General features: G+C 37.9%; 1 protein-coding gene across 1 annotated transcript in view; it reads right to left on the bottom strand.

Moving 5' to 3' along the window:
- Positions 1–26,226, bottom strand: part of LOC127633000 (pleckstrin homology domain-containing family A member 6-like) — a 50,009-nt gene that overhangs the window by 3,405 nt on the left and 20,378 nt on the right. Inside the window, 16 exon segments of the mRNA XM_052111854.1 lie at positions 41–217; positions 459–562; positions 830–905; positions 3,038–3,220; positions 5,570–5,703; positions 6,375–6,486; positions 7,025–7,120; positions 7,527–7,676; positions 8,466–8,546; positions 8,636–8,704; positions 10,172–10,252; positions 12,435–12,488; positions 12,818–12,904; positions 13,752–14,256; positions 15,116–15,571; positions 16,133–16,329. Of these exon segments, the coding sequence (XP_051967814.1) occupies positions 41–217; positions 459–562; positions 830–905; positions 3,038–3,220; positions 5,570–5,703; positions 6,375–6,486; positions 7,025–7,120; positions 7,527–7,676; positions 8,466–8,546; positions 8,636–8,704; positions 10,172–10,252; positions 12,435–12,488; positions 12,818–12,904; positions 13,752–14,256; positions 15,116–15,571; positions 16,133–16,329 (2,562 nt within the window).

Raw genomic sequence — 26,226 nt, forward strand, 5'->3', positions numbered from 1 at the left:
GTTCAAGACACAAAATGAGGTTTAAGAGTAAGAAGCTAACCACTCTGTAGTTGCTGGAGGGTTTGAAGCCGTCATTGTGCTGGCTGCTGGAAAGGTGGAGACTGCGTCTTTTGTCTCTTACAGAACTGCTCTGGTTCCTTCGTATCCTCTCATTCTGTTCCTCCACACTCATTTTAGACTTAACCTCTGCGGGGAACACGGCACTCTTTGGCCTCTCCTGTGACACAAATGGAAACAACATCAGATGTTCTAATCCAAACTGAATCTAGACCCTTAATACACCTTTAGTTTGGATCTGTAACTCATTTACATTGACAAAACTAATTGGACTGGTTGTATTTAAATGTGGGTTTTATAGGTAATTGTATTTGTCTAGTAAATCGACATTGTTGAAGAATGGGCAAGATTTTTTACTGAGTACTGCATAAACAATTCACTATAGTACAAATTGAACCTACTCTTGAAATGTGACCATTGGACACTTTCCCGTTTCTTCGTTGGATACCATCAGAATTACTCTTGTCTTCTGATGGCGACATGCTCCTGGGTGAAATGATTCCAACTGCACAGGGAAAAAGTTGATTAATAGATAACTATAATGTGAAAACATGTGTTAGTTAGCAATGGTGCGCTAGTGTTATTGAAAGCACTAAAAATGGTTTTCTGACAATTTGTTTGTTTCTAGCATTGTTTTGAGTGCTTTTCAGTACATAGCTGTCTATACTATAACCATAATATTTCTAATTATTTTAGATGATTTATCCACAACATATGTTTTGAAGATCGGAAGTAATGCTTATTGTGAGAAAAATCGCTCTTTTCCTCTGACCTTTATTCTGGTTGGATTGCCTGTCCTGCTCGATTTCAAGGTCGCAGGTCTTTTCTCCCTGCGAGTTGTAGTTTTGCTGAAACAGAAAATAAAATATGTAAACAATAGTCAAATATTAGTTTGAAACCAACAATCCTGAAGGACCAAAATAGGATCATAGTATCATAAAGGGATCACAAAGGATCATAATTTGGTATCAATCTGAATGGGATTCAATGAGAATCCACTAAGAACCTAACAAAATCCTACTGGATAAAGAGTTTATTTGTTCAGATTTTGTTTATCCAGTAGAATATTATTTGATCCCATTCAGATTATTCTGTTGACTTGGCAAAGTCAGAATAGAGTTATTCTACTGACATGGTTTCCAAAGTCTCTAAACAAAAACAAAATTATAAAGCTTTTAGTTTTTTAAGTTACATCCACCGAATTCAGCACAGACTTTCAGATTTTTCTAACTGATCTGACTTATCGTTTTCCCTAAGAGTGTGATGAACTATCCCAAAAGTTGCACAGACTTACATTGAATGTTAAAAAAGCCCAAAACTATTAAAAAATTCAAATGTAAACAAACCCACACAAGGCTTCTCTGTTGCATGCATCTATCTATCTATCTATCTGTCTGTCTGTCTGTCTGTCTGTCTGTCTGTCATAGAGGTCTGCAACCCGAACTGGGACCGATGGGTTTCGGGCGGGGTTCGGGTCAGTTCATCAAGTAGGACTTGGGGTTTGTAATTAATGACAAAATAAACAGGCCTACCAAACTTATTTCGTGCATGCACTCTCACTCACAGATGCGCAAACTGATGAGTTATGAGCCGTTCACACCAAATGTGTTTTTGTGTGTGTTGGATGTGTTTTCACAATGTGTAAACACATGCTGAACAAATGTCTTTGACTGTTGCACCGTGTCTCGCTGTTTCTTCGGCATCTCGAGCAGGACCGGCACTGGTTAAATACCGTGTCAAGTTAAAAATAACTTTTTAAAAATGCATATCGAGACACCTGCACACTGTTTCATACGTTGCGCTGCATCTGGATTGTTTTTAGCGGAGGTGTCACAAAGATTCAACGTTCTTAACAAGTTCCGGCTGTAAAGAGGGGAATGTTGCATTGTTTCATATTATTCCAGATAGTTCTGCCCCAAGCAAAGTTTCAGTGCATAAACGGTAAGTCAATGCTTTTTTCCCGTTCTGCTCTAGTGTACTGAGTGGCTGCCCTGCCTTGTTAAAACTGTATGTTTACTGTTTCAATCAATCAATCAATCAATCAATCAATCAATCAATCAATCAATCAATCTATCTATCTATCTATCTATCTATCTATCTATCTATCTATCTATCTATCTATCTATCTATCTATCTATCCATCTGACTTGACAAACTTTACCCATGTAGTTTTCAATTTATGATAGAAATTCTGTTAGATACACTCCTACACTTAGAATTTTGTTCTAGGAAACCCTTTCCCACAAACACCATCATTTCACATAGCTTCTAGCAATTCAATATGCCAACATTTTTCTTAGCATACTGAAACAAAACACTCAGCACAGAATGGAGTCAAGGAGGCACAGTGGGGGCTTCCTCAGGTTTCTTTACAGTGTGACGAATTGTGGCCTGCAAGTGTATGAGGCGTCTGGGGTAAATGGGGCTATAAGTCAAAGCAATGGACAGGCTTTTACAATGAGATCAGCTTAAATATACATAGCAGTAGAGCTGGCACAAACAAAACACATTACTATGCACAGGCATGACACAACTAATGTAGACCAGTCTATGAATGGGAGATTTTGAGCTGTCTACAACCACACGTAGATGTTGCAGGGCAAAATGGGAGCTTTCATAGAAGAGACACAAATCTGTCTGTCTAATTTATCTTACAACAGCTTCAGAATTGTTGTAACTATATTGTGATGGCACTTGGCTTGAGATAAAATAAGTAATAAATGACAATAGAACAAAATTAGAAGCAAACAGAATAAGATGTCAAACAAGATGAAGTGAAGCAGATAGAAAAGGATCAAATTTAGATACTGAGGCCGTGAAAGAGAGATGTTGTTGCCGTTACATTAAGGAAAGATGGGGTGAAGGGCCTTTGAAATTATTGTGGACTTGGGTGTGAATATGGACACAGGACATGGTGGAATTGTGATGTGAATTAGAGGTTTTTCCTCATTCTCGCAGTGCTGCTCCCACTCTGATGTACCTTTCTGCTGTGGAATTCTGCATCGTCCTTGTAGACTTCCTGGTGGATGCCTGAATGTGGGCCCAAGCTGCGCAGCCAGGCATTGCTGTCTAAGAGCAGGGGAGGGACGGGTGGGGGAAAGGACTGGGAGGACTCCAGTGGCTGGTAAGATTTAGGAAGTGGAGGTCGCGGAGGGCCAACCTCCTGTGGTAGGACGGGAGAGGGAAAAACAGTGGGCAAGAGAGAGAGAAAAAAAGATAGGGATAGAAAAGATATTGAGCAGAGTCAGGGAGGGGATGGAGAGGTGGAGAGAGAGCTGTGCATCAGGAGTGACTAAGCCAGGTGAAGGGCGTAGAGAATCATGGGAAGCATATAGGCATGGAACCCTCACCACCAACGCTAATAAACACTGACCTGCACACAGTTATGTCATCAACTCACACATTTACTATGCATTTTCCCCCCATCTGCAAATCATTGCTATTTGTGTTAAAAAGGCTTAAACCATTTAATATTTACAAGTGAATTCACCACAATAATCTTTGTGATCAAAATGTTGGGGCAAGTGGTCTGAAGGCTAAAAATGAAATGTGCAGTTCAGTTTGGTGCAGATTTCTCTGAATTAATGGTACATACTAGAATTGAAAAAAGGCAAAAAACTCTGGGTGTAACTTTGGTATACTGCGGGAGTGGGTCACCTATGCATACTAGCAAACACTCACGGTCAAGCGTTCAAGAATCACTAAAGCTAAGTTCAAAAACAGGATCACAGAGCCATTGAGAAGACATGTATTAGACACAAAAAGAGCCTTTGTATCCCAATTCAAGGTATTTAATCGTCATACAGGTGAAAACCCTGATTAAGCTAATTGTGCTTTATCTTTTTATGTTTATAAGGTTTCTCGTGTTCTTTCAAAGTGGAAATCATTATCAAAGACCTATACTTTTTCTGAATGAGCCTTGCAGAGGCAATACGAATTATGGTGAATAAGGGGTATACCAGGAAAATTAAAACTGTTCTGTATGAGCAAAATAGAATCTCTAAATAGAAATGTAAATATGTATCCTTAGGACGAGCCAATTAAACTACCGGTAAGCTAAATAAAATAAAATAGGCAAAAGAAGGTGAAGAGTATAATTTTTGTCCCTCTAGTGCAGTGGTTCTCAACCTTTTTAAATGAACGCCCCCCTGCTTCATTACAACTCACTCCCCTAACGTAGCCTGTTACAAATTTAATAGAGCTGAAGTTGTGATATTATAATATTTATTATCAAATTGTTTCTGCCTAAAGTACAGTTAGTGTTACTGTAATAAATTGAAGAGTGCTGATGTAGAATTCTGCGCCGAATTCAAATGGTTTCAGCTTCTTGTGCCTTGCATCTCACTAATTCTCACAAAGCTGCAAGTTTAAGAGCTTTGCGCTTTGTGCCGTACCCATCTACAGAGCCATACGGGTGCATTATCCAAGGTTATGCCTCCGTCTGTGTATTTGATTCTGCTAAACCAGATACTTCAAATGTGTCGCTAGACTTCAAAATCAGATGAACTGCGGTACAAATGCATACCAACTTGTATAATTGAGAACCAACTGATGTACTCCAAGTCTAGATAAACTTTTTAAAGCAAAGAGGAACTTGATGATAGACTTGATTATTATGAGTGATGAACAACCCCCCCATTTGTAACCTAACCCCTCTCTATTCATTTGCTCTCAGCACCCCCTGGCATCCTTTGAAAGCCCCCTGTTGAGAACCTCTGATCTAGTGAAATTGCTTTCAAATAATTTTTTTAAGCAATATTCTGGGTTTAATCCAAGTTCAGCTCAATCGACAGCATTTGTGGCATAATGTTGATTACCACAAAAGTACATTTCGACTTGTTCCTCGTGTTTAAAAAAAATATAAAAAATCTGGGTAAAAGTAAGATACATAAAATTGAAGTTAATGGGCGAAATCCGTTAACATTAAAATACTCACTGTTTCAAAATTGTAGCCACCAGTTATACATTTATAATTTATAAATCATAATACATAATAATGTGAAGCTTGCATTTTATAAACTTTTCTGCCTTGAAAACTTCCTAAAATTGACCCCATTCACTTCCATTGTAAGTCTCTTACTGTTCCCTTGAATTTTGCTGTTTTTAAAGTAAAGGAGGGACAAGTCAAACTCATTTTCTGATGTAATAATCAACATTATGTCATGAATGCTGTTGATTGAGCTTAACTTGAATTCCTTTAAACAGGTTTCCCTGATCACTTATTTTGTCTACGATTGGTCAAAAAGCTGATAGTCCCGTCTCAAAGAGATGCGTTTGCTTGAGCCAATGTTGCTGTGTCGAACTGGAGGGATTCTCAAACAAAAATATGATATTTTGATATTTCCACAGAGTCAGGAGGATAGGAGGAAGTATTTTAACATAGAAACATTTTACAAAATTCACCTTTAAATAAAAATTCCTTATCTAATCAAGTCCTGTTTGGTAAAACCCTTCTCCAAATAATTGAAATTAGTTGGTATTATATGTGTATTACAGTATATGTGTGAATTACCTCTGTGGCAAACTGTTTAGTGGGTGAGGCCTGAGAGCCAGGGACAGAAGAGTAGGGGCTGAGAGGACTTGTTAGACTCACTGAACTCAATGGGCTTGCAGAACTGTTTGTGCTGAATGAGCCAGCTCCACTAGCTACAGGAGAAAAAGAGAGCAAGACACAGATACAAGAGTTAAAGATGCTGGAGTTAGCCTTCTGAAGCTTTCGTGTGGTTAAGACTTGAATTAGCCACACCCCCTCATCCCAAAACCCCACCCTCCAAAGATAATTTTGGGACCAAAAACAAGCAAAAAAGCAGCATTTTTTGTTCCTGTGGCTGTCAAATTCAACAGTGGCACAATAGCGCCCTCAACTGACAAACATTATGAGTCAAAGCCTCGGTGATCTGCTTCCAATGAGAATGAGCAAAATGATTGACAAGTGAAAAGTATAACATTTTTGCTATTGGTGGACACATTTTCGCAATCTACAGCTCTCACAGAGACCGGTGAGATATCTCAGGACACTTATTTCATTAATATCTTTAAGAGAGCAGGAAGATTTTTTGCATACTTTTCCATGAAAAAATCATTTACGGCACTTTTAAGGCCTACAGACCTTAATACAGTATCTATAAAATGTCAAAAGTAACCTAATGTTCTATACAGTAACATAGCCTACTTTAGTGCTGTTGTATTTTAAAAAGTAATACAATCAAATCATAAAAGTACAAATGACATTACTCTCTCTAATTCTTTTTTATTAATACTTTGAGGGCTGTTTGGGATGCCATGTAGTATAGGAAGAGTGAATTCACTCGTCTGACCTCTGTGCTTGGCCGTGTCCGTGCCACGGGATGGGTTGTTTTTGTGCAGCCCCTCCAAAACATCTTGAACCCTCCAAAACTCCTTCTGAATGTGCCTGTGTACCAGCTCACTCTGAGGAGAAGAAAGGAGGACAGACAAGGCAGGGGGAGACAAAAAGAGATGATGGGACGACACAGAAACATAGAAGGCGTATGCATTATTGAAGAGTGCTGTCAGGATCATTAGAAAAATGAATATTGCCCCTTATTAAAAATTAATGAGCGAACCACATGCTATTCAATTATTGATTGCATATTTCATTTTCACTCAAACAAACTGTCCTCGATACAACATAATTGCTAGAAATTTTGGTCCTAATTTAATATTCCAATTTGTTCCATATCATTAAGGCAAGCTTAGGAAAGTTTTAGTATGATCATGCTCACACCATACCCCCAATGCAGTATTCATGGCAGCTATTATTAAGGGAATACCTATTAAATAAAGTGATCATGTCTGTGTGGACATAATATGCATGAGATCATAATTGTATGTGCTCCTGAATAAATGATTGCTCTAATCAAAGAATGACAGAAGTCATGAAAGGCAGTTTAAGAATGTTTCCTGGTAACTAATAATAGTAATGGTGAAAACACAAATGCCGACATACCTGCCCTCCAGCATTCAGCTGCTCCCACAGGTCACCATGGATGGCGTTCACCTCATCCTCCAAAGCCTCAAACTCCATTCGGGTGGTGGTCAGGGTCTGTTAAGATCAAGAAACTTGTCCAATGACCTCTCAAACCAGCCCCTACATGCAAAGAACTGTCCAATTCAAACTGGGCATCAGAAAATTTGAGAAAATGCCAACCAAAGAATTCACAAGCATATTGGTCTCAGTCACTATTCACTTTTATTGCATCTTTTTTTCCATATAATGGAATTAAATGGTGACTCGGGCTGTCATTCTGCCTAATATCTCCTTTTGTATTCCATGGAAGAAAGAGAGTCATACAGGTTTGGAACTACATGGAGGAGAGTAAATGATGACACAGTTTTTATTTTTGGGTTTCCATTTAGTAATTTATCCCACCAGAAATACTGGATTCATTAAAGCTGATTTGATTATGTGGTAAAGTTCTTGCATCAAACTGTATAACTGATTGTCTTACACTAGAGGCCTGTGACAGCTCTCCCCTGATGTTAATAAGCTTGTTTTGTAGACTCTCTTTTTTCATCTGAAGTTTCTCCATTGCCAGCGGCTGGTTCCTGTACAGCTCCATCTCCTGATGTGTGGCTACCAGCACCCCTTCTAGGCTGTCCTGGAAATTGCAGAACAAATTCAGTTAGCGGGAAAATGTTTTAGGTTGGACTAGATGGTTAAGGCAGAGGTCTTCAGTCTTTTTAGGCCAAGTATGTCTTTGTATATAGAGAGATATAGCAATTATATCATGTATAAAATTAAGTGTTCTACAAAACCACAATACCAAATAAATGTATTAACATTCAATATTATTATGTCTATGTTACAAAGCCATTAAAATAATCTTAAAATAAATCATTTTATTAAATACACTAAATAATCCTTAATCTGAGCGACCCATCCAACTTGACAAAACAGCATTGATTTAAACAATGGCGTGAGTTGGGAGTGGGACTATCTAATTGTTCGACCAACAGCAGAAGAACTAGATTAAGTTAACTTATTTCTTTTTTTAAGGTTGATACATATTTAATTTTTCCTACAAAAATTCGTTTAAGAATGGATGACAGCTTGCAGTTCCACCACAAAGCCCCTAGGGGTCATGGACCCCTGGTCTAAGGTGATTATTTTTCATTTGAATTTGGTATTTTATAAATCTGTTTTGTGTTTAAGCTTATCAGAAAGACAGATGAATAAGACACCGAGGATCTGAATACACAAGGTGCGACAGGGTGCCCCTTAGCTAAAATAGTTTAGCTAGTTTTGTTTGGTGGCTAAACAGCAAGGCCCTGCTGACACAACCTAAACACATCTGACAGATTGACTATAATTCTAATAGTCTTTTATTACTCTAATAGTAGCACTGAGCTCCCCGTCCATTTATTAGAGAACTGAACGTTTTGGGTACCTTTTCCATTCGCAAACGATGAACTACAGCCTCCTGCTCTTTAAGAAGTCGATTCTGCTCACACAGACGACCCAGCAGTTTCTGAACAGAGAAAAAAGAAAAGTCATGAACTTATGTGGTTGACCATTTACATTTTAAACAAAGTTATTTGAACAGACAGAAAGACTTACACTGGTCTCGATCTCATTAAGCTTCAGTGTGGGATGTAGGTCACTGTACATATCATGGAACGGAGGAACCTAGAATTAGACAGGAAGAGGAACACAGTGTTTTGGTACACAGTTCATCAGTTTATATGAAAATGCTTGCTAATGTATTATAAATTTTACCTCCCATAGTTACAATAGTTTACAAAAAAGTAATCACAAAACTTATAAAGAAAGAAAAAAGTTATTTGCAATAATCAGTAAAAAAAAAAAACTTTCCTAAATGCTGTGTCAATGATTAGCCAAACTGTGTGAAGGCTATAAACTGAAAAATGGCTTTCTTACTCTATGATGTGATATGAAAGGGACATTGCAGATGACATGCACACAGAGGACAACAGCAAGACAGCACAATGCACAATTATCACACAATGGAAGGCGTGACACTGGGCAACAGACCACTGGACATGAGGAATTCACAAAAATAAAGCAAAACATAGAAAAAAAATCAATAAATCTTCAACCACACCAAAAACAAAGATATTGAATATTCTGACATCTTAAAGGAATTGTTCACCCTAAAATGAAAATGATATCATCATTTACTCATCCTTATGTTGTTCCAAAACCAAATGGCTTTTCTTCTTCTTCCATGGAACATAAAAGATTTTAGGTAGTATGTTAGTCTCAATCACCATTGAATTTAAAGTAATCTTTTTATCATACGATGAAAGAGAATGGTTACAGAGGCAGTCATTCTGCATAATATCTCCTTTTTGTCTGCCAAAGAAAGTTAAAGGTTTAGTTGACTCATTTTAGAAGAATATCTCAGCTCTGCATGTCCATACAATGCAAGGGAATGGGTGCCAACATTTTTAAGCTCCAAAATCCACATAAGGCCAACATAAAAGAACTCTAGACAACATATCAAGTGATATGATGGGTGTGGGTGAAAAACTTAAATATTTAAGTAATTTTTCCTTTCTACTCCTCTTTCTGTTTTTGGTGATTCACATTCTTTGTGCATATCACCCCCTACTGGGCAGGGAGGAGAATTTATGACAAAACATAACTTATTTATTTGTTTCTCATATCGTGTCTGAAGACATGGCTTTAATCACTGGAATCATATGGATTACTTTTATGCTCCCTTTATGTGGATTTTGGAGCATCAAAGTTTTGGCACCCATTCATTTGCATTGTATGGACCTACAGAGCTGAAATATTCTTCTAAAATTCATACACATCCATGAGAGTGAGTAAATCATGAGAGAATTGCCATAGTCATTTTTGGGTGAACTATTCCTTTAAGTCATAGGGGTTAGTAAATTATAATTTTTTGGGTGAACTATCGCTTTAACTGAAAGGTTACGGTTTTTAAAACTATCACTTAAACCTAAAGCACTATCGAAATGTCTCACATGCCACATCCACCAGGAAGCAAAGATAGAGGCAGGCTCTGTCATAGCCCAAGAAAAGCCTTGTTTATGCTGAATGAATGCTCAGTGATTTAAGGTATGACAGAAGCCTACTTCTCTAGAAAACTCTCATCTCTCTTACTTGTGAGAAAAGCTTTGCTCGAGGAGAGGAACGTTCAACCATTCGGGTTACCATGCCAATTAGATGGCCACCATCTGTCATCTAGAGCAGAACACACCATAATTCGGCTGGTGTATGCCTAGCTATACGGCTGAACTTAATTGTGGGTGACCTTAACGTTAACATGCTTTCTTCTTGTGACATCCACAGAAGGTAGAACAGATACCTTCTTATGCTGTACTATGAATTTCAGCCTGCGCATTTAACTCCACATGCTCAGTTACAAAATTAGGAAACATTTTCAGCTCAGTGTGAGAACTGATAAAAAGAGGAGATAGGGAGGAAAGGACAGTGATGTGATGTGAAAGGACTGCACTGCAAAAAATGATTTTCTAGACAAGTATTTTTGTCTTGTATTCCTGTCAAATTATCTAAACTTTCTTAAAACACGATTTATTTACTTGTCAAGCAAAATGGGATAAGATATTAAGACTTGTTTTAAGATAAATCTGACTAAATTTAGTGAACTTTAGACTCAAAACAAGAAAAGATCTGCCAATGGGGTAAGCAAAATAAACTTAATACAAGTTTATTTTGCTTATCCCATTGGCAGATTTTTTTCTTGTTTTGAGTCTAAAGTTCACTAAATTTAGTCAGATTTATCTTAAAACAAGACTTAATATCTTATCCCATTTTGCTTGACAAGTAAATAAATCGTGTTTTAAGAAAGTTTAGATAATTTGACAGGAATACAAGACAAAAATACTTGTCTAGAAAATCATGTTTTGCAGTGTGTAATTAACTTGGACTCAAGATGGCACCGAGTATGTCTGCTGCGCTGCGAGCTCCAACACAACACTGCAGTTTATTGTTTGTTTTGTTTACAGTTTTTTGTTTTTTTTGTCTTGGATGTTGTCTACCTTATTTTATATGACAGACAAATGCTTTTGGACATCGGTTCTGCAATTACGCACCGAAAACCGGACTTCAAATTCCTCAATGCTGACCCGCTGTTTACAAAAACGCCAGTGGAGCCCTTTGTCTGGGTTGCCCGGCCGCGGAAACGCAGAAGGAAAAGGGGAAAAAGAGCCGGCGTTCTCATCAGAGTAAGACGTCGCACAAATCGACCCCCCCTACCCAGTATACTACTGGCAAATGTTCAGGCTCTGTACAAGTAATTTGGCAAATCCTTGCAACTGACTCCAGTAGTCAGACATTAGCATATTGCTAAGCTAATGACTTTATAGACAAAAAGTATAGCACACAGATATATTGGACACAATTGTGCATTTCTAATTAAATGGAGGCTGTATTTGTTAACATATGTAACAGTATCTGCATCAGTTAAAATGACCTAAAAATGCTAAATACTTTTACATCTTATATTCATTGCAGTTATTAAATTCAGAGTTTAATACAAGTTATGATTAATCAACAGCATTTGTGGTATAAAAAAAAGCAAAAATCTGGGTTCCAAGGAGGAAATTACAATGGAAGTGAAGGGGTCCAATCCTTAAACGTTTCCAAAGTACAGCCACAAGATGTAAACAATATTTGTGTTTACATTATTTTACTGTGATAAAATCACTTACTTATTCTATGTAAATTTATCCCCAATTTTACAACTTCAGTGCCATATAACTAAAAAAACAGCAAAAACCCTGTAATCCAGCAAAAACTTGGATTTAAACAACTTTACAGCTCAAATAATACACAAGTTTCAACAGAAGAATTAATGTAAGTGCTTTCATAAAATTATAAGCTTTACATTTCTACCAATAAACCCTCAAACAATTGTCCCCATTCACTTCAAAAATGTGTTTTTATGGTGATCAACATTATGCCACAAATGCTGTCGATTGAGCTGGACTTGCAATGAACCTGGAAGTTAATGCATTATGAACTAACATGAACTAACAATAAACAATTGTATTTTCGCAAATGAACATTAACCAATATGTATAAATGCTCTAAAACAATACTGTTCATTGTTAGTTCATGATACATAAGACATTTACTAATGGGAACAAATAGAACATTATTATAAAAGTGTTACACTTATTTTCGACATGCCTCGACTTCAACATCTTGTAACAAATTTTTACCATAGCAATGCATTCTGGGATTGCATGCCTTGAGATATTTTATAAGGCAGCATCATTTAAAAAGGTGTTATATCAGGCAGCATAATCTGGAGCCTAGGTGGGCAGCTGACAAGGTTTCTGAGTTTATATGCGCTGTCAGCATCGAAACCCATTTGCTATTGTGGGGTTAAGCCTCCTACCTGCTGATCTAGGTACTCCAGGTTCCTCTGAAGCTGCAGATCTAATATGTCCTCCTGATGTGTGCAGTGAAGAAGCAGCAAAGCCCAGTGGGCAAAACCCAGCATCAGCATACAGCACAAGCATCAGATGCAGAGACGGAGACCGAAACACAGGAGAAGACATACACACATGCTGATCACACCATCACTGATCACATCAAAGCATAATACATCATTCCCATATGCACGAGTACATGCACAGACGAACATGCTCTTAATCATTAAGGCAAGTGCACTTGATCTGTGGTATACAAAAATTAGCAGTATCATATGATTTGCGGATTCTCATTATTGCATTGTGCCAAGATTAATACATGCACAACTGTTGAAAAGCTTCGACTTACCATTTTACTATGGAGAGAGGGGGATACTGGGTAGTTATAATGGTACATTCCGTGGCTGAAGGAGCGGCGATCTCCAGGGAAATCATACTGAAAAGGTATTGATTGCGGTAATTTGACCACACACTCACAATATGAATTACAGAATGTGAGGTGTGTAATGGAATTGCAAAAATAACGTCTGCTTTCGTATAGTTTTCCCAAACACTCCCCCCATCTGCCATTGGTTGTACAAACAGATAGTTCCACCCCAAACTGACACCATTGGAGTCAATGTTGGTTTTAATGCTCAAACAAACAGAGCTATGTTTTGACATCACCACCAACCTGATCTCACATAAAAATCAGCAAGTGTGTGCCGATAGTTCTTCAACCAAAATCAGTATAAATTGACCGAATTTTAAAACACTGTCACCAGAGGCTAAAGTAGTAAGTGTTTTAAAGCATAAAAACAAGTGTGACATTAGTAGAGAAAAAATGCAATGTTAGGGATAAAAAATGCAACTTCCATGATTGTTTATACAAACATGATTACCTCCACGTTTGAATGGGAACTGAACTGTGGTCTCCCGTGCAACTGACGCAATATGCAACCAGTCACGCCACGAGGGAAAATAACTGTTGTGGAGCCGTTGCAAATATGTCAGTTGCCAATCCTAGAGTACCGGAACTTTCGGAAAAAGGATGCCAACTTCATGTGTTAACATGTTGGCGCCACAGTGTTTACACTTTTCGAATGGCTTACTTCTAGTTAATTCTCTGCATAAAAATGTGACAGTTGACATGTATTCTATTACGTATTCATCGTAATTTGTCTTAAAAATTACACATTTCACTTTCAAGTTACAGCACATCAATTAGTTGGGATTCTGTGGCTGTCTGTCAGGCGTGTCGACAATTTCTGTCTCTGTGGATGCTTAATGGCTAAGTGATTTACCTTAGGTGAGCTGAGTGACCTGCGCAGGCCGTAGACTGAGGGATCAGCGTATAAGCCTTCTTCTCTGAGTCGGCCGGGCCCCTGATCAAACCTGACGCTGGGTGATTGAGCAGGTGAGGCGAAGCTGTGTGGAGAATATGGTCCTCCTGACGAGGAGGAAGGCGAGCGGGGAACCGACCGTGATCGTGGCTGTATAGAAAGTAGTCTCATAGAGTTCTGAGCTGAGTCCAGATGGGGAAAGTAAGCAGGATGAGGGCCCTGGGGTCCAATCATCCACTGAGGGTCTCGAGGCTGGCCATACAGGGGTCCGTCTCGCAATGATCGCCTTCTGTCCTCCACAGTCCAGCGAGGGGACGGGCGGTCATAAGCAGCCGACATTGAGCAGATGCTCTCAGGACGGACACCTGGTGGGTAGAGGTGATATTCCTCCACGTACGGATGCCCGCCATAAATGCCGTTGTATTCCGGTGACATACCGCGGTTTAATGTGTAGTACCTAGATGGACTGAGAAAACAGACAAAATGATGAACTTATAACTGCAATAAAGTGCCGACCATCAATTCGTACTCTAGGTGGAATTCTCTATGAATGAATTAAGCCTGTTAATAGTGTTGTTTATTTGCAGATTGTGCTGACATTTAATAATAAGCCTAATATACATACAGTACAAAGGAGGTGTGTTTGTACTGAAAAGAAAGACAATGATCACTGAGAAATGACCAAATTATTATTGTTATATAATTGGAGAGGGAAATATTCAGGGTAATGCATTATTATAATAATAATAATAATAATTAGGTTATGTTATATTATATGTTATATTACTATTGTAAATACAATAATTTTTTATATTATATATATTTTTATAAATGTTATTTTTAGTTAATATTCTAATATGCATTTTAAACTGCATATACGTTTTGTATTTGCACATTTATACATTTAACAGAAGTACACTTATTTACAATACATATTTCCAGTTTGTCACAGCTTTACTTGCCCAAACACTGTGTTGTTCTTTATACGCTGTCTTTCACTTGGATGTTCTGTGTCTCTGTTGTCTGAGTAGTTTTTGTTTTTAAGTAATGTGATTAGTACCAAAATGTGGTTAGTGAATAAAACAGCTTTTTGCATTGAAATACCATGTGCAAAATTGGCGCCCTAATATCCTGTCTACACTGGGCATGTCTGTTAATGCAACGCAATGGCTTGAGGCTGTCTACATGGATGCCTCGAAACTGTCAAACTTTCTAATCTGTTTATTTATTTATGTTGTTGGCAGAAGTGCAACGCAGAATGGAACAGGACACCCATTTACTGTCGGTGCAATGCGAGCGTATCCACATCTCTTTGTTTTTCTCACCTTTGCAGGTCATCCTGAGGTCCCATGGCTCTGCGCTGGTTCACCCACTGCTGCAGCTGAGTCATTGAGCTCTTCCTCTGGGCGAGTCTCTCTGGTGCCGTCCTGGGCACAAAACCCCTTCGCATCACTACGTTCTCATGAAGCTCATGCGGCTCCCGTACGTACCTCGTGTTCTCCTGGGACCGTGAACCGTTGGAAGGACCATAGTGACCCCATCCATTGGGGTGATGGGGTGCCAGTCCCCCTTTCTCTCCCATCCTGCCCTCTATATTAGGGGTAACTGGGGTCACTGGGGTGCTGGGTGTGGTGTTTCTTGTCTCTACCCCATTGAGCTCGTGTTTGACAGACTCATGGGGGTCTGGCCTCTGGCCATTGTTCTCTGTGTGAGAGCTGGGTTCGAGTCTCTTGGCTACTTTGTCGCTTTGGTCTGCTGCATGGATGGGGTCAGATTTATTTCTGCAGGAAACAAGGAAGACTTTAAGACATTACAGACATTACAGCTTCACTATCTGTTACAGCATAATTTTCTGTAAAGCTGCTTTGAAAAGATGTTGTGAAAAGCGCTATAAAATAAAAATAGAGAGACAAAATAAAGCTGTGAGAAATTGTCCTTGAGTACAGTAATTTGCCTTTGATCTATCTTTTAAAGAGTTGCTTTATAAGAATGAACACTCATCCAGTGCAAAATGTGAGTAATCATTAACTAGAGTAAATAAAACGTCCGTTTTTTCAATGGGTCTTTATGCGTTTTCCCACAGAGACAGAGAAAATAGTAAAATAATGACACTGTCACATGGTCAAAAACATTTATTTAATAATAAAAAAAAATGCAAAACACAGTTTCATGGATTGTAAGAAATATTTATGGTCTGTAAATTTTCTCAATTAATCCAGCATTGACAGGTGTGGCAAAAAGTACATTTTGGACCCTCTGTGTGCATGACCATTTCAGAAAATATCAGTGTACCAGTATTAGTGTGTGTATCAGTGTTTATTACAATGCGTGTGTGCTTTTACCCAGGGGTGGATGGGATGTGTACCCTGGCAGCTTCATGCATGGCTTGGATCCACTCCTCCTGCTCTTTCTGGCTATCTGCACTGAAGTAGTATGTACGAGTGCCTGCGTGCTCCACCTGCAAACAGAACGCAATACTGCCCTTAAAATCCTCACTCTCCTCGTCCTCCTCCTCCTTGTCCTCTTTATCACACCACACCTGCAACAGAAACAGAGGAAAAAAGAGAACAAGAGAAAGAATATTATTGGATTGTCTTACAGCCACTCCCATTATGCAACTTAAGTGTAAACTTTGACACCACAAAAACAGAGCATGCAAAACAGACCCAACACAGCACATGCAAAAACAGTGCATTGTAGTTAAATAACAGTCTGTTAGTGAAAGACACTTTAGACAGAAACATGATAAACAACTGACACTTGAAGCCTTTTTGAAATACTGTATATAGTAGTGCATGCAAACATCTTATGCATTTCACATGCAATGAGTCAGACATGCAATGGCACAATCTTCACCTAAAGTCATATCTATACACTCAAAACAAATTTTACTTTTACTATTGTCAGTTTTACTCAAACCTCCCATGTTAATTTTACCAAGGGAACTTAAAATAACTAGACCCACTTTATATTAAGTGGCCTTAACTAGTATGTACTTAATCATTTGTTACATTGTACTTCTTATGTGTTTGCATTGTAACTACATTTAAAGTACTTGCATATAATTTAACTTACATTTGTTTAATAACACTGTTAACTTTACTCCTAACCCTTACCCCAAAATCTAACTCTAACCCCTAATCCTAAACTTAACCCACCCGTACTCCAAAACCTAACCGTACCTCAACCTCACTAGTAGCAAATGTGGGAATTTTGCAGAATAACATGTAGTTACACCGTAAATACAGTCTTGTATGTATTTAATGTTAGTACATAGTAGTTAAGGCCTACTTAATATAAAGTGTGACCAAATAACTGATTGATTCAACTAAAAAAAATGGTCTTGTCAGCTTTACTCAATCCATGACAAAATGAATATTTTTTGTTTGGGTAACTGAAACTGTGCAGAGGATTTCTAGTTCCCAGCATGCTTTGCATGGAACTCGGCAGGGTTAAAATATAATTTCCTGCCACTATCGAGCATTTCACTAGCGACTCTATAGTTATTTTGACATGTTAGAATTGGTTGGGTTTACTTGATTTAGCTACCTGTACGTTTAACTCTAATTGATTTATTTGAGTTAAAACTTCATGATAATTTTAATTTAAGAAAATTGATTTAAAACGTGGAACCACTGTCTATGACTGAATCAGGTTCAGCTAAATAATTGTTTTGGGTTTGTGTAGTGGACTTTTGTCTGCTATAATCAAATGAGACTTTGCCTACAACTGACTTTTGCATATGGTATACTTTTGTTGGATTTAACAAGTAATGACATGCAAAATAACAAGACATGCAAAACCAGACTCGCATGGTTACTGTATTTGAAGAACATTAGCTAACAGGTGAAGTTCTCTATCCAGAAGTCATTTAAAATAATGAGCTTGATATGCTATCACAACTATTTAATTCTTGTAGGAGTATTTTTGCCATTATAAGTCCCAGCTCTCTTACTCATTACCGTCAGCTCATGTTAGGAACAAAACCATGTGAGTCTGATCATGTCACTTTAAGTCATGCGATTTTATGAGCAAAAAGAGGTGCTCTGAAATACCTACTAAAAGGGGCTCATCATTGGAGAACTCACTCGGGATCCTCAGAGATGTTGGGGGCGTGGGGGGCAGAGGAGAAGAGACTACATGAGGATGACTAGATTGGATGTAAAAGTGAACTTTAGGATTACCTAACAGGTTAGATGTGAGCTAAATGTGGTCAATACATCAGATTCAGGGAGTCATCTAAATAGAGTAGTAAATATTGTGCATTACTATTCTGAACTAGATGGTTTTATGCCGTTATTAGGTATTTTAAACACAAAACATCAGCAGTTTGAAATACTAAGACACCCAACGTATACCTGAAAATTTAAAATCTAGATGTGAATATGTAAGGCTAGACCTAGAAACCAAAATTAATAAATGACTAACAAAGAAAACTGATCGTTTACACACTTGTCCAAAACACTGCAGTTCAAGGCTTCACCACATGGTGGCAAGTTTATTGTGGACAAATCCTAAAGTGTCATTGAGACAGCGAGCATGAAATTCTTAAGAAAGACATGTGAAAAACAACAAAATAAACAAATAGTCGAAAAGATAACTGAATATATTACTTTGGTTCAGAATTATCAGGTGCATACAGAATAAACCAGTGTACTATTAAAGGGATAGTTCACCCAAAAATAAATAGTCTCTCATCACTTACTCACCCTCATGCCATCTTAGATGTGAATAACTTACTTTCTTCTGCTGAACAAGAATGAATATTTCAGCTCTGTAGGTCCTCACAATGCAAGTGAATGGGTACCAAATCTGTGAAGCTCCAAAAAGCACATAAATGCAACATAAAAAGTAATCCATAAGACTCCAGTGGTTAAATCCATGTCTTCAGAAAAAAATATGATAAGTGTGGGTGAGAAACAGATATATATTGAAGATATGCTCAAAGAATATGAATCGCCAAAAACAAAAGAATAAGAATGTGAAAGTGGAGATTTACAGTAAAAAGGAGTTAAATATGAATCTGTTTCTCACCCAGACCTATTAAATCGCTTCTGAGGATATGAATTTAACCACTGGATTTGTATGGATTAATCTTATGGTGCTTTTACATGCTTTTGGACCTTAACATTGTTGGTACCCATTCACTTGCATTATGAGGACCTACAAAGCTGCAATATTCTTCAAAAAATCTTTGTTTGTGTTCAGCAGAAAAAAGAAAGACATACACATCTGGGATGGCATGAGGGTGAGTAAATAATGAGAATTTGAAATTTTGGCTGAACTAATCTTTTAATCGTCAACACTGTTTTGGCATAGAAAATAGGGTGAGTGCATGTAAAACGGGGCACTTTCTGTTTTTAAAATATGGCACCAAATGGCTTAACTACTCTATACAGAGGATAAAGGAAGAAATATTTCCACCTTTTCAGTTTGAGTCCCACTACCACTATTTCCTCAACCAAGCTCAGACACAACTCATACAATATAAACCACACCACAGTAAATGGTAATAATACAATGGCATAGAAAATACAGTTTTAGCAACAAAGCTCAGACCCAGTCAGAGTATCTATCTAATGTAATAACTTGACCTCTGACCCTAAATGCAACAGTGCAGAAGGACCATGACATAATATCAGATTTCTAAAGCTGACATGACAGCTTCACATAAAGGCGAGGAAAGGCTGGCCATGCACAGCAGGTTCTACTGAATGGTGAAGGTGTATCATGCATTATGAAACCGGACAATCACTGGAGGCAAAATAATATAACTGAAGTAATATAAAATGTTGATATAATTAAGTAGCTATGTCTGCCGTTGCCATTTCTATCAATTAGTCTCTTGTTAGGCACAACTAATCATCTGATTGTGTGCCAACATTAGTTTAATGTAATCAAATTATTAATAGTTAAAACTGATGTGTGCAATCCCAGCTTAATATGCAGATTCAATTATATGGAAGCCTTTTGTAGGTTGATTTCACCTTAAAGTGTAATACAATGGCTCTGGTGCATTTAAAACATTGTTTTAAATCATTCTTGGAGTCTGTTTATTTAACTCTACAAAAGACCATAAAGGAGCTAATTATATTTCCAATAATAATCTACACACTTGATGAACAGGATTTATTTTAAATATCCAAAAATGTAATTTTCTTGATAAGTTTTTGAAGCATCGATATACAGTATTAACATTAGCCGACATTTAAATTAGAAGCCTATTTTGTGTGCTTTCCGTTTCACAGTCAGTTGGCCTTCCGTTTAATGTAGTCTGGTGTAATAGCTTTGGGAGAACACAAGGGGATGATAGAACATTTACTGTACTTAATACTGAAGATGGTCGAGCTCCAGATGAGAAGCACTGCATCGCAGGTAGGAAAACAAAGCACAGGTATCACACACAGGATGCGTCGATGCGGTGCAGGCGGCAGTTCAAAGTTGTAAATCTTGTCACCATGTAAACAAAAGTTACGAAAGTTTGTGCTCTTCAAAAATGAACAAAGTGAAGTTGATGAGTTTGCAGATTAGTGTATGAAACTGGTGTAACTGTGCAAACTGAACATTTAGAAATGGTGTTGTTTATAATGTAGGGTCTCTGTTTGTAGCCTTGAATGGGTTTTATTCAAGCTGTCAAACCACAAAAAGACATTCTTGTAACTGAGAATACATTGTGTAGGCTATATGAAAGATACTGAACATATACACAATATATTATCTAGTGAGCAGCCTCCAGAGTTGTAGCTGGGCACCACCGACAGATGGCGGGTGGTGGCAGCGGTGTGCATACTGTTTGACATTTTAGAATGCGCTGTTGTCTGCCAGTCACGTTCGGTGTGCAGCCCCCCTTAAGTTACCCTGCTGCTCACAATTTATCAAAGTTGTGTTGAGAAATATGTATGCAAGAACAAAGACTATTGTTCAATGAGCAGCCCTATTTATATATGAAAAAATGCTGATATAGAACAATAATAATCAGAAAAAATCTGATTATTGATGCACGAAAAAGGCATCTAAGATCTATATTAGGCATCCAAGCCTAATATATACATTCGACATAGATCTTTGCTATGTGAAATGTCTAGTAAGGAAAAAGACCTAGAGAGACTCCAGAGCTTCACCTTGTAAGCATATTTAATGAGACTTTGCTGTAAACAAAATTACTCCAATCAACCAGAATAACAAGAATGCATGGATGAAAATAACCTCATCCCTATTTATAACTATTCGTGTTCTTACACTAATTGTTTATTCACTCAAAAAACTGTATGTTGTGTGCATGCTTGAAACTGATACAGAGCATCTGATGTCACAGTAAACAGAGGGTCAAAATAAAGGTTTGCCTGAAGATGTGCTATTTGGTTCCTCAACTTACAGATGGCTGGCATAGAAACCTGCCATGATGTTGCTAGTCCTCGTCTTACCTTGATACCTGCCAAAAGAATGCCTCTTTTCCTTTGATAAAACCTCTCCCTAAGGAAACTGTCAAACACTCCCTCACTACTGATTCATTTCGGGACTTGGCAAATTCTGTGCTTTCTGTTTGCATTCGATTTTACAGATAAGCTGTGGTTCCATGTTTGTTCAAAATGTTTGTTTACATTAAATGTAGCAGGCCCTCTATGAAACCTTAGGTATGAAGAAAATTTGTAGGTATGCATGAGGTATTTGACATTGCTTTGTGAGGACACCTGAATTTAAATTATGCAATCTGTGGAACTCATTTGTCAAGTTGTCAGTAGTACATAGGCTCATAAGGCTCATACAGGCTATTGTTACCTTCAAGGTGCACTCAAAAAAAGACTGAGTGCTCATTTAAAGTGCTATTTCTAACTTATATGACTAAAAAAATGCTTTCATTAGTATAACTTACCAGTAACATTAGTAATGCTTCAATGCCTTGCAAATCACCTCTACAAAAGTGGCTTGACAGAGTAGCCTGAATCCAAGTGCATCTAGCAGACATATTTATGGTCTAGAGGAGACATTTGAGTTTACACTGGCATCACATGTCTGCCTAATTGTCACAAATAAGTCTTCACAAATAAGTGAGCCGAATAAACCAAGAGCCAGTGACTTTGAAAGCTCCCATAATGTTGTACATTAAGTCAGAGCTCATCTATATTTAGACAAGACTTAATTATAACCGTCTGTCACAGTTGGACTATGATGCAGAATTTCTAGCAAGGTCCTCTAGGGAACTTGGCATTTTTCACAAAGAATAATTTTTCTCCTTAGTAATGCCACAGGCAGGAGTCAGAGTGGTGGCTGCTCTCAGGAGACCCAGGTTCAAGTCTGGACTAGATCATGTTCTCATCTCATCCCATTGAATTTCTGTCTCTATACAGTACTGTGACTATCAATCAAATATGGCAAAAAGCCCCTCCAAAAATAAAGGGAAAACTCTTGCTTAAACCATAGCCAGCTAAGAGAGACTATCAACCTCAATCTCACTTGATTGTAGGAAAACGACAAGGCTGGGATGAACAAACCTAAGGGAACATGTGTACAAATGTAGTGTTTCACAATATCCTGCTCTGAGTAGGATCTCATATTTATAATCATATTATTATTTGCTGATGCAAGTGATTGCAACATACTAGATGATCTGATATGCATGATATTCAATTGGCCTTTTTTATTACACATAAAGGAAGGTCAAGCTACGCAGGCCTCGCCGTAATCTTAGTCTGCTTTGTTGTCTTTAACAGTGCCAAGATGTCTCTGTCTCCCATGGAATTGGTATGGAGGTGTGGCTTGGGCAGCATTAGCTACGATAATTTAGCACTTTGTGGTGGAAGACAGCTGTGTTTACGCTGTAGGCAGTCTAAAACAAAGCTCCAAGAGTGATCCATTTATTGTTGATGTGACTACTTTTTAGCATTTATTTCAGCAAGCCACAATGAAAGTCATTGCGGGCTATTTCTCGGCTCTCCTTACTGACCAATGTTTGCACCACGGCACAATCTGTTGCTAAGTTTTAGATGGGATTTCTTTACTATTGTTTTTCTGGCAAATCCCTCAAAGGTATAAGCGACAGAAAAAATCACTTAAGAAATAACTGTATGTTTCTATCTACTGTATAGCTCATCATTTGAATAGTGATATTGTAACCTGTTCCTATCTATTGAGCGATCTAATTGATTTTGATGAAATAGCTTTGCAGTTTGATACATCAGAGAGCTCTCTGTGCAATCTCAGAGGTGAATTTTACAACACATATCAGTGACTTAAACACCACTCAGCAGTTGTCAATTATTGCAAGGCTGTCCCCATATTGCATGTATTTGCTTGCAAAATGCTTAATCATGCTTTTATTCCCCCTGTTTTAAGGGTTAAACTGATATGTCCGATTTGTTCCGAATCTGCACGTGTCCCTTATTTTTCCACATCGAAAGTGGCAACCCAAGTCATGTTACAACTTTGTTGAGGTTTATGCATATTTATCGGTGTGTCTCGTATGTGTCTTGTATTTTCAGGAACATCATTGTGCTGACTTGTTGTGTTTTTGTCTTATAACTGTTAGCTAACAACTGACAGCTAACAACACAAAAAAGGCCCAACAATTGTGCGCTGAATGTAATATTCGCTGTGTAATAGAGCACAATAGAGCTCGCCCACTTTTTCAGCCATTTGGGTCCCGAAAGTATTTTTCAAGAAAAATGTTAATAGGAATTTAATAAAATCCTTCATAAAAGAGTTCTAAGTCCTGAACCACACCAACCAGCTCTGAGATGAATCATGCCATTACAAACTTTGATTTGAAGCTAAAAATGATATTTAAAAAAATTGGTCGAAAAAAAGACTACGTACTTAATGTTGTTCATGAGGGAATGAATAACAATCCCATGAAGCGTTGCGAATGACGAAATCAAATAAAAAACAATGGAAAATAAAACTAGTGATTTGAAGTTGTTGATTTTAAGTATCAAAACAATAGGTTGAATAGATTTTTTTTTTAATTTTCATATATTTATAAAGAAATAAGTAATTTGAGAGAGTAGGAATGCAGACTTAAATGCCGACTCATTCATCATCACGCAAGCGGGCGTTCGCTGCAGCACTTGTTTGGTGCATTTTGTTGGCTGTGATTCTCTGATTGGCAGAGCATTTCTCTTCAGGATTCATGGGTGATGTAGTTCTGCACCAGGAATTCCATTATCTATTACTATATCTAAAAAATTAAGTTGAATTAACATGGACAGGTGGCTTCAGTAGAAGCACATACCTTCGCTTATCAACCTCAGATCTCATGGTAGAAATTTTATTTTAGAATTTATTGTTCAAAATTGTTGTTAAAAATCTATTTGCCAATGCCAATAAGCGGAGCCGGAGCTCTTTAAAGGATACACCCTGGCATTACATCTTAAATGCTATATATGTATTGCGTTATAGCTTTATACAAAATACACTTATATTTGAGAGATATTCTCTTAAAGCAAGTCTAAATATCTTATATGTTGCTTCTCAAGTAAATGTATCTTGTAATAAGGATTTTAAGGATAAACTTAATATAAAGTATTCAGTGAATTACATTTAGAGATTAAAAGATGAGTTTGTCCTCTTTAATGTTAGTAAGCATGTTTAATACCTCAGGGCACAAGCTGAATAATCAGTTAAGAGCTAATGATTAATCATTGCAATAATTGCGGAATAGTCAGATAATTGTTCTAATAATTGTTAGATTAATCTATTATCAACATAATCGTTAGTTACAGCCCTTCTGTACAACACAGCTGGCCAAAAGCAAACAGCTGGGGGAACACAAATGCAACATAGCAGGGAGTGTATAGCCACAGCTGTACCCTGATGCTCTCCAACACGTTGACAAAGCAGTTAATGGCATGAGCAAATACAACTGCAAAAAAATGGCGGAGAGCTACAAAATGAATGATTGCAGTAACCTGTAATTACTAGGCATCATACAGAGCAGGATGGCTCCTTGTGTGTGTGTGTGTGTGTGTGTGTGTGTGTGTGTTCTATCTACCTCTGTACAGTACTTTGCAAACACACATCTGGAGGCGGTGTCTGTCTGTTCCAAGAGTTCTGATTTCTGCTTCAGTCCACATGTGTGATAAGAGAGATGTAACCAGCAAATAAAACAGAAAAAAAACAGTATGGGGCATATAGGAAGAGGGAACTCAGGACTTGGGATGTGCAAAACTAATGTTCAACAACTTGTCGACTAATCTGTCTTAAGGAAGCCATCAGAGCAACTCTGGAGCACACATGTACACAGCATGTAAATTAAAGCAATGCCGCTATAATGTTAAAACTAAACAAAATAAAAAAACAAAAATTATTAATAATTGGTTGGTGGGTGACTAGTGGACCATTGTGATCTATCCCTACCCTCCCAGGCTGCAGGGACTGTAGAGGCAGGTGAGAAATAGGAGGTCTGAGGTACAATCCAAGATTCCATTAACAGCTCTTCCTTATTGGCAAAAACATGTTTCCAATGCCAACCCCGATGCAAGGAGATGTGCCTATCATGAATCCAATACAATCTATCTGAAAGCTGCTGGGTCGCTCTCTGACCTTATCTGCACATCCCACGTGCTTTGAAAGCAGGCCTAGTTCTGCCCATGGATGAGGATTTTTTCCCCTCAGGAAAGGATTCCTCTGCTGGATGATTAATGGTGTGAGTCGGCAGACTCCCCTCATGATCTTTCATGTTTCTGCTGTTCAGCCCGTGGAAAAAGTTTCAAACTCACAGCAGTTACACAACCAGCATTTATTAATATTTCAGCAGTGCTATACTGGGATATAGGAATATGAGAGTGGGAAAGAAAAAAAAAACCTGAGAGCCTAGTAAAAGGGGGTTTGTTAGAGCTTCTAAAGTATAAATGTGCACGTGCACACACCATCCATCATCCATGAGATTATCTAATCAGCCAATCATGTGGCAGCATCGCAGTGCATAAGATATGGGTCAGGAGCTTCAGTTAATGTTCACATCAACCATCAGCATGGGGAAAAACATTTATCTCAGTGATTTGGACCATGGCAAGAGTGTTGGTGCCAGATGGGCTGGTTGAATATTTCTGTAACTGCTGATCTCCTGGGATTTTCACACACAACAGTTTCTAGAATTTAGTCAGAATAGTGCCAAAAACCAAAGACATCCTCTGAGGGGCAGTTCTGTGGACGGAAACATCTTGTTGATGAGAGAGGTCAACAGAGAATGGCCAGACTGGTATATATATATATCCATGTCCATGGGCAACACATGATATGGTGCAATTATAAGATACCGTATGAGCTAAGTCAGGGGTTAATCTTTATTATAATAATAAAAAAAAAATATATAATAACATTTTATTTTTCTCAGTGGAAGTAAAATTCATAAATATTTAAGAGCCAACTCTAATATCTAATGATTTCACCATCTCATACTATTATTACGACTTGTCAGAGGACCGGGTTGTACCTTGGA

Source organism: Xyrauchen texanus, chromosome 39 (assembly GCF_025860055.1).
Source record: "Xyrauchen texanus isolate HMW12.3.18 chromosome 39, RBS_HiC_50CHRs, whole genome shotgun sequence".
Lineage (NCBI taxonomy): Eukaryota > Metazoa > Chordata > Actinopteri > Cypriniformes > Catostomidae > Xyrauchen > Xyrauchen texanus.